The sequence below is a fragment of the Macaca mulatta genome, chromosome 15 (assembly GCF_049350105.2).
Source record: "Macaca mulatta isolate MMU2019108-1 chromosome 15, T2T-MMU8v2.0, whole genome shotgun sequence".
Taxonomy (NCBI): domain Eukaryota; kingdom Metazoa; phylum Chordata; class Mammalia; order Primates; family Cercopithecidae; genus Macaca; species Macaca mulatta.
This window is the reverse complement of record NC_133420.1, coordinates 49221753-49234986: the sequence shown is the minus strand read 5'-3', so window position 1 is coordinate 49234986 and position 13234 is coordinate 49221753. Positions and strand designations below refer to the sequence as shown.

The 13234-nt window shown below is 43.6% G+C and overlaps 1 protein-coding gene across 3 annotated transcripts in view; it reads right to left on the bottom strand.

Moving 5' to 3' along the window:
* Positions 1-1702: 1702 nt before the first annotated feature.
* The window catches only part of EPB41L4B (erythrocyte membrane protein band 4.1 like 4B), a 150753-nt gene continuing 139221 nt past the window's right edge, over positions 1703-13234 (bottom strand). For all 3 annotated transcript variants that reach the window (XM_028834998.2, XM_015117131.3, XM_028834999.2), the window contains 3 exons: positions 12807-12875; positions 6628-6773; positions 1703-4386 (listed from right to left, as the gene is read on the bottom strand). In XM_028834998.2, coding sequence (XP_028690831.1) covers positions 4317-4386; positions 6628-6773; positions 12807-12875 — 285 coding nt within the window. In that variant the 3' untranslated portion in view covers positions 1703-4316. The remainder of the gene's footprint in view (positions 4387-6627; positions 6774-12806; positions 12876-13234) is intronic.

Below are 13234 nucleotides of genomic sequence, written 5' to 3'. Positions count from 1 at the left end.
GACTCTACTGGACAGCTAAGAAATATTGTAGTTTCCTCGACTGTGCACATTTTCTGGGGAGGAACTTTGCCTGAACGTTCTGAGACCACTGGCTGCACAAGAGCTGGCCATTCAAACAAAAACTTAGAGATGAACCAGATTTAAATTCATTTTCATCTTAAAAACAGCACCTTTATTTTCTCTCCACCTCAAAGCCGTTTCTCTGAAACAACCTTTTTTGTGATTAAAAACTCCCACAAATCAGTGCTGCATCTTGGTATCTGATGAGTAACTGATTTGCCCAGGCTTCTGACTGTTTAGTATATATAATTTTTTACTTTGGGTTTGTAAGAAATAAAAGCTGATTGTGGCAGTTCCTTAGAAAGTTAAACATGGAGTTTCCATATGACCCAGCAATTCCAAGAGAATTTAAAATAGATGTTCACGCAAAAACTTGTACACAAATGTTCATAACAATATTATTATTATTATTATTATTTTCTGAGATGGAGTTTCACTCTTGTTGCCCAGGCTGGAGTGCAACGGCACAATCTTGGCTCACCACAACCTCTGCCTCCTGGGCTCAAGCGTTTCTCCTGCCTCAGCCTCCCTAGTGGCTGGCATTACAGGCATGTGCCACCACGCCTGGGTAATTTTGTATTTTTAGTAGAGATGGGCTTTTTCCATGTTGGTCAGGCTGGCCTCGAACTCCTGACCTCAGGTGATCTGCCCGCCTCGGCCTCCCAAAGTGCTGGGATTACAGGTGTGAACCGCCGCGCCCAGCCTAACAATATTATTCATAATAGCCAAAAAGCAGAAGCAACCCAAATATCTATCAACTGATGCAACTGATGACTGGATAAGCCAAATACGGTATATCCATATAATAACACATTATTCAGCCATAAAAAAGAGTGCAGTTCTGATACATGCTACAACATGGATGAATCTTGAAGACACTATGTTAGTGAAAGAAGCCAATCACAAGACTATACATTGTTTGATTTTGTTTATATGAAATTTCCAGAAGAAGCAAATTCATAGACAGAAAGTAGATTAGTGGTTGCCAGGTGATGCTGGGGGTCAGAATCAGTAGTGACTGCTAACAGATACAGGATTCCTTTTGGCATGATGGAAATGTTCTGGAGTGAGATAGTGGTATGGTCTGCACACATTGTGAATGCATTAGAAACCACTGAATTGTATGCTTTAACATGGTTATAGTGATGAATTTTGAGTTTTTAAAACTGTAATTTCTGAGATGGTGAAAGGTAAATATGATATCAGAATATTCCTCTGCTATATTCCTGGGGAATATAAAATTCTGGGTACATGCAAGTGGGATCTTCTGAATGCCCTAGGATCTCAAACTCTTCAAACATAGAATTTCCTATGCAGTCTACAACCCATAAAGCTGTGGGTTGCAGGTTTCCCAGACCCCTTGCAGTAACGTTCCACGCCCACTGGGAATCTGCAGCCTACAGTTTGGAGCCCTAGCTCTGGAATGACTATGTCAGTAAGCTGATTGTTTCCCCCTGGACATAAGGTGTGTGTTGTGTGCCCATATGGTGCTGTTGTTTGGGTTTAAAATATATAAAAAATGTGAAACAATTGTGCCAATTCATTTTCATCCCTATGAATCCATCCAGTACAATTTCATCTTCTCAGTCACAATGCCAAGCACCCATCATTCACTTAAATAGGCAAATAACCAGGACAACTGCTGAAACCATGGAATCCTCTTATTTTACTGGTTAGAGGTGAGCTGCCAAAGGTACTGGGTTTTCAAATACAGTAACAGCCAACTTGTTTGTGGTCAGACTTCCAGTGACGCCAACCTTCAGAAACTTCAATGTCTGTGAACTCAGGGGGAAGTGGGGAAGAAGCAGGAAGCCCGGAGCCTCCTGGAAACACTGGCCAAAAAGCCCATGCATCCCTCCTTGGAAACCAAGCAAATCTGACACATATGAAATACTGGCTTTCCTGGCTTCCCCAAGAAACCTTCAGCTTTGCCCTGGAGGTTTCCATCAGCGAGCAGGAGGTGAAGAGCAGAAGCCTCAGAAAGCAGGTTAGAAGAGGAAGAGGGTGCTGGGTTGGCAAGAAGTGACAGCCCCATATTGTACGGGAACATATTTTGTATCATGTGCACAAGATAAAGAACAGCTAAAGCTGTTTTAAAAGTATAGCCGGGGACATGGGGGTAAAAGGCCCCAAACGCTACAATTGCCCCGGATAGCTCCACTGATAGAGCAGAGAGCAGTAAAAAAAACCATCAGTCAGAAGAGCATAATATCCTATAAAAGGCCAAGCCAAGCCCTACACATATTGATAGCTCTTAATGATATCACTGCACCATACCAAGGTACAAAAGGGGCTGATGTTTATAATTGTGACCATGACTCATCAAGAAAAGGTTAAATACTCTCCAGTATACTCTGTTTACTAAGGCAGGGAAGTGTGTAATACATTTTAGAAAGATTTCCCTCAAAACAAAAAAATATTAAAATTTTAAAGATTCAGCACTTAAAGGGTTAATCCTCGGTTATCTGAATATTCGCGTACATTCCTCATTTTACAACAATACTAGTAAATGAGGCATTACCTTTTTTATAGTCATTAGTATCAAATTATTGGCACCATTCAGTTTTAAGGAGAGGGACAGGAGAGCAAACTATACAACATAAAAATACAGTTCTGATACAAATATATGAGATCAGTTCCTCTTAACAAGTGGTCAGAAGAAATGAATGAACATTTTACACACAAGGAAATACAACTAGTAAATCATCACATGGAAAAGTGCTCAGCCTTGCTAGCAATTAATGAAATAAAACAACTCTTCAAGAACAACTATACATACCTATTAAACTAGCGAAAATAAATAAAAATGGCAAAACCCAATACTGGCAGAGCTATTGGTAAATAGAAATGCTTATACATTGCTGGTGGCATCATAAATTGTCAAGGGGATTCAAGCATTCAGAGGGGGTGGGGAGGCTAAACTAGATGACCTTTAAGGTCCTTCCAACCCAAAGATTGGATCTTTCTAGAAAGCAATCTGGCAATATAAAACAAGAGCTATAAAATACTTCATGCTCTTTGACCTTGTAATCCCTCTTTGGAGATATTCCTAAGGGAATAATCCAAAAGAAGGAGCAGTTTTTTTTGTTTGTTTTGTTTTGTTTTTTTACAGACATTCATAGCAGCACTATTTATAAGAGTGAAAAATTAGATATAACTCAAATATCTAATAATGGGGTGAAGTGAGGTTAACCATGTTACATGGATATAAAGACATTTAAATTGGTGAGAGTAGAATCTGTGTTGATAAAAGGAGACAAGTGTTAGGCGGAGAAGTAAAACAAAAGATAATGTACACAATGATCATAGCTATGTAAAAATATGTGTGTATTCATTGAGAAAGCTAGAGAACTAATTTAGAGGGATATTTTGTGGTTAGGGGGTTCCTTTATTCTTGCAAAGTTGTTCAAGTGCATTAATAAAAATTTAAAAACACATTTCTTGAAACTATATAAAAAGAGCAAAATTTCTTCTGATCAAGATTCTATCAATAGGACATGAATTGATCAACTTTAGAAATAATTTTCCTTGATAGAACTCCCAAATAAATCTTCCTGATATTGAATCATCTTAACCTTGTAAGGATTTTTAGACAACGTAAGCTACTATTTCCTACTTTGGGTTCAATGATAAATTCTATTTATTCCAAATAATATCATATCCAAAGAGTTCACAAGTTAAATTATATTTCAGATTAATCTGAAGTACCTTCAGTCATAGTGATATGTAACTTTCTTTTTTTAGTTCATCTACTCACATCTGAATACAAATGAATGTTAAAGACTTTATAAGATCTGTGTATTTATCAGTGTAAATGAAAAACCAGCAATAAAGAATTATTCTTTCATTAAAAATGACTCTTTAACAAACAGTCAAAGCTCGGTGCAAGTTTCAATCATACAAAATCAAATGGTTGAAATTGATAGTAAAGAATCCCACATCGTATTAACCCCTGTGGTTATTAACAGATACACACAGGTACTTCTGAAAAGGAATCCCGTTTTCCTATCTTTCTTTTCCTAGACTTATCAAATCCTGTCTCAACTACATAGAGTAATAGAAAAACTCTAATGCTTAGGAGACATAAAATAACTTTTCCCTTAAAAGTCAAGCCAGAAATTGGCTTCAACTAACCATGGAGACCTGGGCGAACAGAGCACACATTTGTATGTTGTGCTAGAGTGAGCACACAAAGCCCGAAGAAAGAAGACGGACAGAAGGCACCATGCCATCTTCCAGGTGACAAGGGGAGAATTTCACAGTTCGGTCATCAATAGTCTTTTCATCATTTTCTCTCTCTCCAGTTCCTGCCGGAGTGTCTCCGCACTAAAAAAAATATATATAACAAAATAGTGAGACAATCCCTCAAAAACTGCAGAAGCAGACAGCTTAAGTATCATCTCCCAGGTTCTTTCCTGATCTCAGTGTTGGACTTTCTTTTTTAGGCTCCTTGAGGACTCCCTAAATTTGCTAGCATTACAGTGATCTGAAATTGGCTACGTATTCGTTTCTCAGTCCCACCAGGCTGAGAGTTCCTGACTGACTATATGTCATTCATCTCTAAACCTCCAGAGCCTTGCACAGTATCTGGTGCATGGCAGCCACTCGGTAGTCTTTTTTTTTTTTTTTTTTTGAGATGGAGTCTCACTCTATCGCCCAGGCTGGAGTGCAGTGGCGCAATCTTGGCTCACCACAACCTCCACCTCCCAGGTTCAAGTGATTCTTCTGTCTCAGCCTCCAGCATAGCTGGGATTACAGGCACATGCCACCATGCCAAACTAATTTTTTGTATTTTAGTAGAGACAGAGTTTCACCGTATTGCCCAGGCTGGTCTCGAACTCCTGAGCTCAGGCAATCCACCTGCCTCAGCCTCCCAAAGTGCTAGGATTATAGGCATGAGCCACCGCACCTGGCCCTCGGTAAAGTCTTTCAAATGAAGATGTCCAGGGGTTAGATTTATTTAAATCATGCTTTAAATTGGTTTCATATGCATTTTCTCACAGGCTTTCATTTGATGAATATCTGAGGGAATGTTGTAACAAATAATTAATTATATATATATATATATATTTTTTTTGAGACGGAGTCTCGCTCTGTCGCCTGGGCTGGATGGAGTGCAGTGGCCGGATCTCAGCTCACTGCAAGCTCCGCCTCCCAGGTTTACGCCATTCTCCTGTCTCAGCCTCCCGAGTAGCTGGGACTGCAGGCGCCCGCCACCTCGCCTGGCTAGCTTTTTGTATTTTTTAGTAGAGACGGGGTTTCACCGTGTTAGCCAGGATGGTCTCGATCTCCTGACCTCATGATCCGCCCGTCTCGGCCTCCCAAAGTGCTGGGATTACAGGCTTGAGCCACCGCGCCCGGCCAATTAATTATATTTTAATGAGTAAAATTGAATGAAGTAAAATTGGCTGTTTTAAGAAGCTGCCTCTGGCTTTTTGGACCTCAGATCCAGTTGCGTATCTATGTAACCTGCCTCCACTGTTTAAACACACACACACACACACACACACACACACACACACACACACAGAGTAAATATACATCTTTTCATTGTTTTTAGTTACAGATGGGGCCTTGCTATGTTGCCCAGGCTGGACTTGAACTCCTGAACTCCTGGCCTCAACTGATCCTCCCACCTCTGCCTCCTGAGTAGCTGGGATGACAGGCATAAGCCACAATGCCTGGCAAAATACACATCTTTAAAGGCACTAACCAAGTTTAATAATTTCATTTAGGGTAGAAAACAAAGTTTCTACTGTAGCCAATAAGGCCCTACACAGTCTGGCCTTAACCCACAACTTCATAGGCCTCCTCTATTGTCATTCACTCTGCTCTGGCCACGCTGGCCCCTTAAACTTCCTTAACCATGTCAGGCACATGCTTCCGCAGGAGCCTTAGCACTGGCTGGTTCCTCTCTGCGCAGTACTCCTCCCGGGTATCTGTAGCTTTCTCTGCAACCCCTTTCAGGACTCTGCTTAAATGCCACCTCACTGAGGCCATCCCACAATACCTTATCACCTTTCACAGTTTCATGTTCTTCCCTATCCCTTGTCAATATCACACACACACACACTCATTTGTTGTCTATCTCCTCTAACAGCCTACGCTTTGTAAACATTTCTTTCTTTTTCTTTTCTTTCTTTCTTTCTTTTTTTTTTTTTTTAGCCAAAGTCTCACTCTGTTGCCCAGGCTGGAGTACAGCGGTGCAATCTCGGCTCACTGCAACCTCCACCTCCTGGGTTCAAGTGCTTCTCCTGCCTCAGCCTCCCAAGTAGCTGGAATTGCAGGTGTGCGCCACCACACCTGGCTAATTTTAGTAGAGATGGGGTTTCACCATGTTGGCCAGGCTGGTCTTGAACTCCTGGCCTCAAGAGATCCTCCCTTATGCTGGGATTACAGGTGTGAACCACCATGCCTGGCCCCTTTATAGACATTTCAATAAATACTTACAGAATAAATGAAAGAATGTAGGAAAAGTCTGTAGGTGTCACAAACACAATGAACCTAGAATCTCCCTGGTTTCCCTATCACCAGAATTACCTGTCGGTACCTGCTGACCTGACCTACCTGGCTGCCAGAGAAACAGGTTTCCGGGTGGTGTAAATGGTCTGCACTGTGGAGACGGTCTCTGTCAAAGGCCTCAGGGTCGCTGCTGGGATCAGCGGGGAAGACGGACCAGGACAGCACTGTAATTTACTGTCTCTGAAGTCTGCCTGGAGAAGAAACAGGGAAGAGGAGATCAATCTCAATTTGGGTTCCATTTTCACACTGTCAGTTGCTCCCTAAGCCTTACTCTACGGTTCCTGTTCTTTTTCACTACCAGCTATAATCGATTGTCATTTTAAGTGATTTTACTTTGTGCCAGACACCATGCTAAGTACTTGACACATATTAACTCTTGACAACCCTTTAAGGTAGCGATCATATTTCCTCACATCTTAGGCACCATCAGTTGTAAGATGCACCATTTTTGCATTTGCCACACAGAAAGAAACATGTTGCCATTTAAATTTTGTCATGCCCACTATCAAACTTTGTCATGCCCAGTAGTAAACATTCTGATATCAGGAAATGTTAAAAGGTGAAAAAAATGTGTATTTGAAAACTGATTTTATGGGGAAAAGCGAGGCTCAGAGAGGTTAAGTAATCTGCCCAAGGTCACACAGTTAGTAAGTGTTAAGAACAGTATTCAGAACAAGGGTCACACAGCCCAAGGTCACACAGTTAGTAAGTGTTAAGAACAGTATTCAGAACAAGGGCTAGCTGACACGATAACTGGTGTTTTTCATTACTGTAGCAATGGTTCCCAAAGTATGGGCCCCAGACTAGCAGCATCAGCATTATCTTAAAACTTTGTAAAAATGCAAATTCTCAGGCCTCATCCAAGACCACTGGGACCGAAGAATGCCTGGGGATGAAGTCCAACAATACGTGTTTCAACAAGACCTCCAGATGATTCTTTTGGAGGAATTACAATAAAGTTTCAGAACTACTGGTGTAGAGTATACTGTCTCATTTGGAGAGGATGATATATTCTTGTCATTTTCATATATAGCAAACTATGCTCATTACTTTTATATAGAAAGCTTAGAAGATATATAAAAGTAGATCAGGCTGGGCGCGGTGGCTCACACCTGTAATCCCAATACTTTGGGAGGCTGAGGTGGGTGGATCACCTGACGTCAGGAGTTCAAAACCACCCTGGCCAACATGGCAAAACCCCGTCTCTACTACAAATACAAAAAAATCAGCCAGGTGTGGTGGCACGTGCCTGTAATCCCAGCTACGCAGGAGGCTGAGGCAGGAGAATCACTTGAACCTGCGGGCGGAGGTTGCAGTGAGCCGAGGTTGTGCCACTACACTCCAGCCTGGGCAACAGATCAAGACTCTGTCTCAAAAAAAAAAAAAAAAGTAGATCAATGAAGAAATTTCGTAATTCTTTACTGTTGTCATCAGTATATTTCCTCATAGGTTATCTCTCTCTTTCTATCTTTCTCTCTTTATCTCTCTCTTTCTTTCTTTCAACAGAATCTCATTCTGTTGCCCAGGCTGGAGTACAGTGGCACAATGAGAGCTCACCTCACCCTGAACCTCCTGGGCTCAGGTGATCCTTCTGCCTAAGCTTCTCAAGTAGGTTTCACTACAGGTGCGTGCCATGCCTGGATAATTTTTTAATCTTTTGTGGAAACAGAGTCTCACTATGTTGCCCAGGCTGGTCTCAAACTCCTGGTCTCAAGTGATCCTCCCACTCTGGCCTTCCAAAGTGCTGGGATTATAGGTGTGAGCCACCATGTTTGGCCATCATAGTATTTTTTCAATGCATAGTTTTTGTTTGTTTTATATTTTTGATAATACCAACTATATATTTTATAACTAGATTTCTCATGCTAGTTCTTGGCCCTGAACTTGGAGAAATTTATTATATGACTTTCTAAAGAAGACACTCTGATCATCAAATGAGCAGTATCTTTTTTTTTTTTTTTTTTTTGAGTTGGAGTTTTGCTCTGTTGCCCAGGCTGGAGGCCGCAATCTCGGCTCACTGCAGCCTCTGCCTCCCACGTTCAAGCAATTCTCCTGGCTCAGCCTCCTGAGTAGATGGGGTTGGTTACAGGTGCCCGCCACCGCACCCAGCTGATTTTTGTATTTTTTTTAGTAGAGACGGGGCTTCACCATGTTGGCCAGGCTGGTCTCGAACTCCTGATCTCAGGTAATGCACCTGCCTTGGCCTTCCAAAGTGCTGGGATTATAGGCGTGAGCCACTGCACCTGGCCTTTGATGTGAATCTTTCTGAAAAAAGATGCACGTTTGCACTGATGGTGCAAAGGCAATAGTGAGTAAATGGGGCAGGGCCTTGGCACGAATTGAGGTAGTGGCACCAAACTGTACTAGTAGTCATTGTGTTCTTCATTTCCATATACTTCAAGGAAAAAAAAAAAAAGCCAGCTTCACTAAAGAATGACCTTGAAGAAGCAGTAAAAATTACTTATATTATTAAATCTCAACCCTAAGTATCTTGTCTTTTTTATATTTGTTGAATAAGGAAATGAATGAGTGAATGAATGAACAAGCTTTCACTGGAACAAAGCAGGTAACAGAAGGACAGAGCCAGTTTAGAAAGAAGCATGTGGAGCAGAAATCTGGCCAGAGTCAGGCAGGGGTCCCCACCCTAGATGGACCAATGTACTCGGCTGAGTATCAGCAGAGACCCAGTTAATAGGCCTGAATACAAAGTAGAAACTGGTTTCAGGATCAAGCAAGAGCCCAGCTGTTGAAACCCAGCTCCATCAATGCTAGATCAACGGCCAGACCAACTTTGCGCAGAGCTTCCCAGCGCTGCTAAACAACCCCTGTCACTGTGATAGGTCTGGAGGCCTGTGGAGAGGCCAAACCTGCAGCAAGTTCAAGTGTCATGATCGTGGCAGGAAGGAGATGAGAACACTACACACAGGGGTGAGAAAATTGAGAAGCTGAAGCCCATGAGCCTGGCTTCTGTTACCACCCAGCTGTCACTGCCTCCCTAGTCATTGTTTCCAGTCTAGTCCACTCTCTTGAGTTACAGACTTAGATTTCCAACTGCCCATTCATTGTGTCCACTCGGATGTTTCAAAGGCATTTCTAATCCATCATGGCCAAAGGCAAACTCATCTCTCCCAACCAAGTCTTTTTCCAAGTTTCCTTATCTCAGTGAATGGACCCACTGTCCATCCACATTCTGCAAATCAGAAATCTGGGAACCATTTCTGACCCTCTCTCTGCCTCATCTAATCCTGTATCTTACCAGCTTCCTAAATATCTTCCCTATCTGTGCACTTCTCTCCACCTCCACCAACAAAACCACTCTGGGTCAAGCTCTCAGCTCTCTCTCCCTTAAGCCACTGTCCTGCGTTTCCAGGCTACTGTCCTGAATCCACTCTGCCTGGATGCCACTGTCCTCCCACTGTGATCACAGGGATCCCTTCCAAGTGCATCTGCCCTGTCACTGCCCTGCTCAAAGTCCCTCAAAGATTTCCCGTTGCTCCTAGGATGGAGATCAGAATCCCTACTGTGGCCTACAAGGCCAACATAGTTGTGCCCCTCCAGTTTTGTCACCACCTACATCTCCTTCCTCCTCTCTCACCCAGCTCCACTTGCTTTCCGCATCCCAGTCCCACTGGCCTGCTTTTCAGTCCCTTGAATGTGTGATGATCCCGCCCACCCTGGGGGTCTGGCTCATGCTGTTCCCTCTGCCTGCTCCAGCTGTCTTCGAGCCACTCTTTCTCAGTTCTTCAAAGTTCCAGCGTGGTTTCTGTCATTGGCTTCCTGCTCCATTTTGGCCCCCAGCTTTCAGGAAGGGCTTCCCTGAGTGTCTCACAGCACTGCCAAGGCTGGGCAGAAGGCCAGAGTGCCCCACTATGGCCAACCGAGGGAGGTGGAGCCGGAGCTTCCAGCTGGGGAGCTGTGTCCAGCAAGACTGCAGGGAGCCAGGATGAGTGTCAGGGAAATAGCATCTAACATCCTGGCAGAGCCCCGTGTCTCTGCCCTCTCATTCTTAAAAGGCAGATGCTGGAAGCAGCTCATGACCCTAGAAATGGACTGTTCTAGGAACCTGTTTTTCCCTCTGCCTGCCCTGCTGGACACCTTCCCACCTCTGCTCATCCTCTGAAACTTGAATCAGTCACTGCTCTCTCCCTCCCTATGTGGTTGAAGCCATGTGGGGTAGTGGCCATCATCCATCTCATAAGGCTGCACTTAGAGCTACCCTTAGCCACCCACAGCCCACTTCACAGATCCTCCAGATGGCACAGAAACCCTTTGGAAGGAGCTTCAGGGATCATGGAAATTGGAAGCTCTGGTTCCTGGGAGGAGGACAGAGTGAGAGGAAGGAGGAGTGGACCCCAGACTCCTCACTTCTGCTCCATCTAATTACTCAATATACAGTGAGTTTCTGCAGAAGCTTTCATTTAAAGAATGAGTTGAGCCCTAAAAAGAAGCATGAACATTATCAAACTCTCTCATTTTGCAGATGAGGAAACTACAGCATTTAAACATTTGGCAGAATTTTTAAAAAAAATCAAGACAGGGTCTCTCTCTGTTGCCCAGGCTGGAGTCCAGTGGTGCAGTCATAGATCACTGCAGCCTCAGCCTCCTGGGCTCCAGAGATCCTCCCGCCTCAGCCTCCTGCGTAGCTGAGACTACAGGTGGCTAATTTATTATTATTATTATTATTTTGTAGAGACAGGGTCTCGCTATGTTGCCCAGGCTGATCTCGGTCTCAAGCAGTCCTCCCACTTCAGCCTCCTAAAGTGCTGGGATTACGGGCATGAGCCACTGTGCCTAGCCTTGGCAGAATAAATAAGCTGCCCAGTGACACCCAGAGAGGTGGTGACAAGAAGTCTGTTGTCAGGACGACTTGTTCTTGTTTGTCACACCACCCTGCCTCTCCAGCCTTGAGAAATAACAATCATGCCTGACAGGTGTGGGATGTTTTATGGTTAGTAAAACACTTTCAGATTCTTGGTCCCTTTTGATCCTTGCCCCAACAGGATATGAGGAGGATATTCTTATTACTACTTTCACCTTAAGTAAGAAGAAGGGAAAGGCACGGTGGCTCATGCCTATACTCCCAGCACGTTGGGAGGCCAAGGTAGGAGGATCACTTGAGCCCAGGAATTCAAGACGAGCCTAGGCAACATAGTGAGACCTCATCTCTAAAAGCAAAAAAGAAAAAGCTGCTGGTGGTCAGGGTGGTAAAGTGACCTACCTAAGACCACACCAGTATCAAGATCCAACCCAAAAGAATTGAAAACAGGTGTTCAGACAGATACATGTACACATATATGCATAACAGCACTATTCACAATAGCCAAAAGGTGAAAACAACCCCAAAACCCCCAAAAAATGAGTGGATAAACAAATTGTAGTATATAGATACAATGGAATAATATTCCATCATAAAAAGAAATGAGGCTGGGCACGGTGACTCATGCCTATAATTCCAACACTTGGGAGGCTGAGGCGGGTGGATCACCTGAGGTCAGGAGTTTGAGACCAGCCTGGCCAACATGATGAAACCCCATCTCTACTAAAAATACAAAAATTAGCCAGGCGTGGTGGCAGGCACCTGTAATCCCAGCTACTCAGGAGGCTGAGGCAGGAGAAACGCCTGAACCCAGGAGGCGGAGGTTGCAGTGAGCCAAGATCATGCCACCACACTCTAGCCTGGGCAACAGAATGGATCTCAATCCATCTCAAAAACAAACAAACAAACAAAAAAAGAAATGAAGTATTGACACATGCGTGGATGAACCTCACATATATTATGCTAAGTGAAAGAGGCCAGTCACAAAAGGTCACATATGATACAATTCCATTTATACGAAACATGCAGACTAGGTAAATCCATAGACACAGAATGCAGACTGGAGGTTGCTAGCCGGTAGGAACAAGGGGAAAATGAGGAGGAACTATTTAATGGGTGTGAGGTTTTTGGAGGATGCAATAAAAATGTCCTGGAACTGACAGAAGTGGTCATTGCACAACACTATGAATGTACCATCACTGAATTGTCACTTTAAAATGGTTAATTTTATGTCAATGTCACATCAATAAAATAGAGGCCGACTGCAAATTCAAGTTTCTTCCCAACCTCACAGAGTTCAACGGTGATCAAAAGAAGCAGTTGACCTTGCTGTCTGGTATCCCACAGAAAAGCACATCACATGGGAACAAGGGTTTAAAATGCACATCTGTTTTCTGGATCTACTTACAGTAAACTGTGGCCCTGTGGTGAAAGTATCAGGAAACGGGTTCATTGTATCAGCCGGGAATGTTTTTATCTTCAAAAGAGAGAAAGACAAGGGGGTTACCTTCAGATTAGAAAACAAAGTTTTGCAATCTTTGGCAGAGCACCTTTAAAATGGAACTGAAGGATTCAGGGGTGCCCCGCGGAGCCTTCATCACTCGTATAAGGGCACACACAAAGGGTCCCTCAGGAGTGTGGGCTGGTGGTTGTATCTGTGCCTGGCGTTGGACTGCAAGGGTGGGGCTTAGCAGGGATGGCAGCCTGGAGTCTCGTGTTCCTAGCGCGCCCCCACACTTGCCTTGCCCTGGAGCTGCCTTCAGCGGTATCTGCTTGGCCTTCCAGGCCTGACTCATAAAAAGCCACAATCAATGTGGATAATGAGGGAGTCAGAGC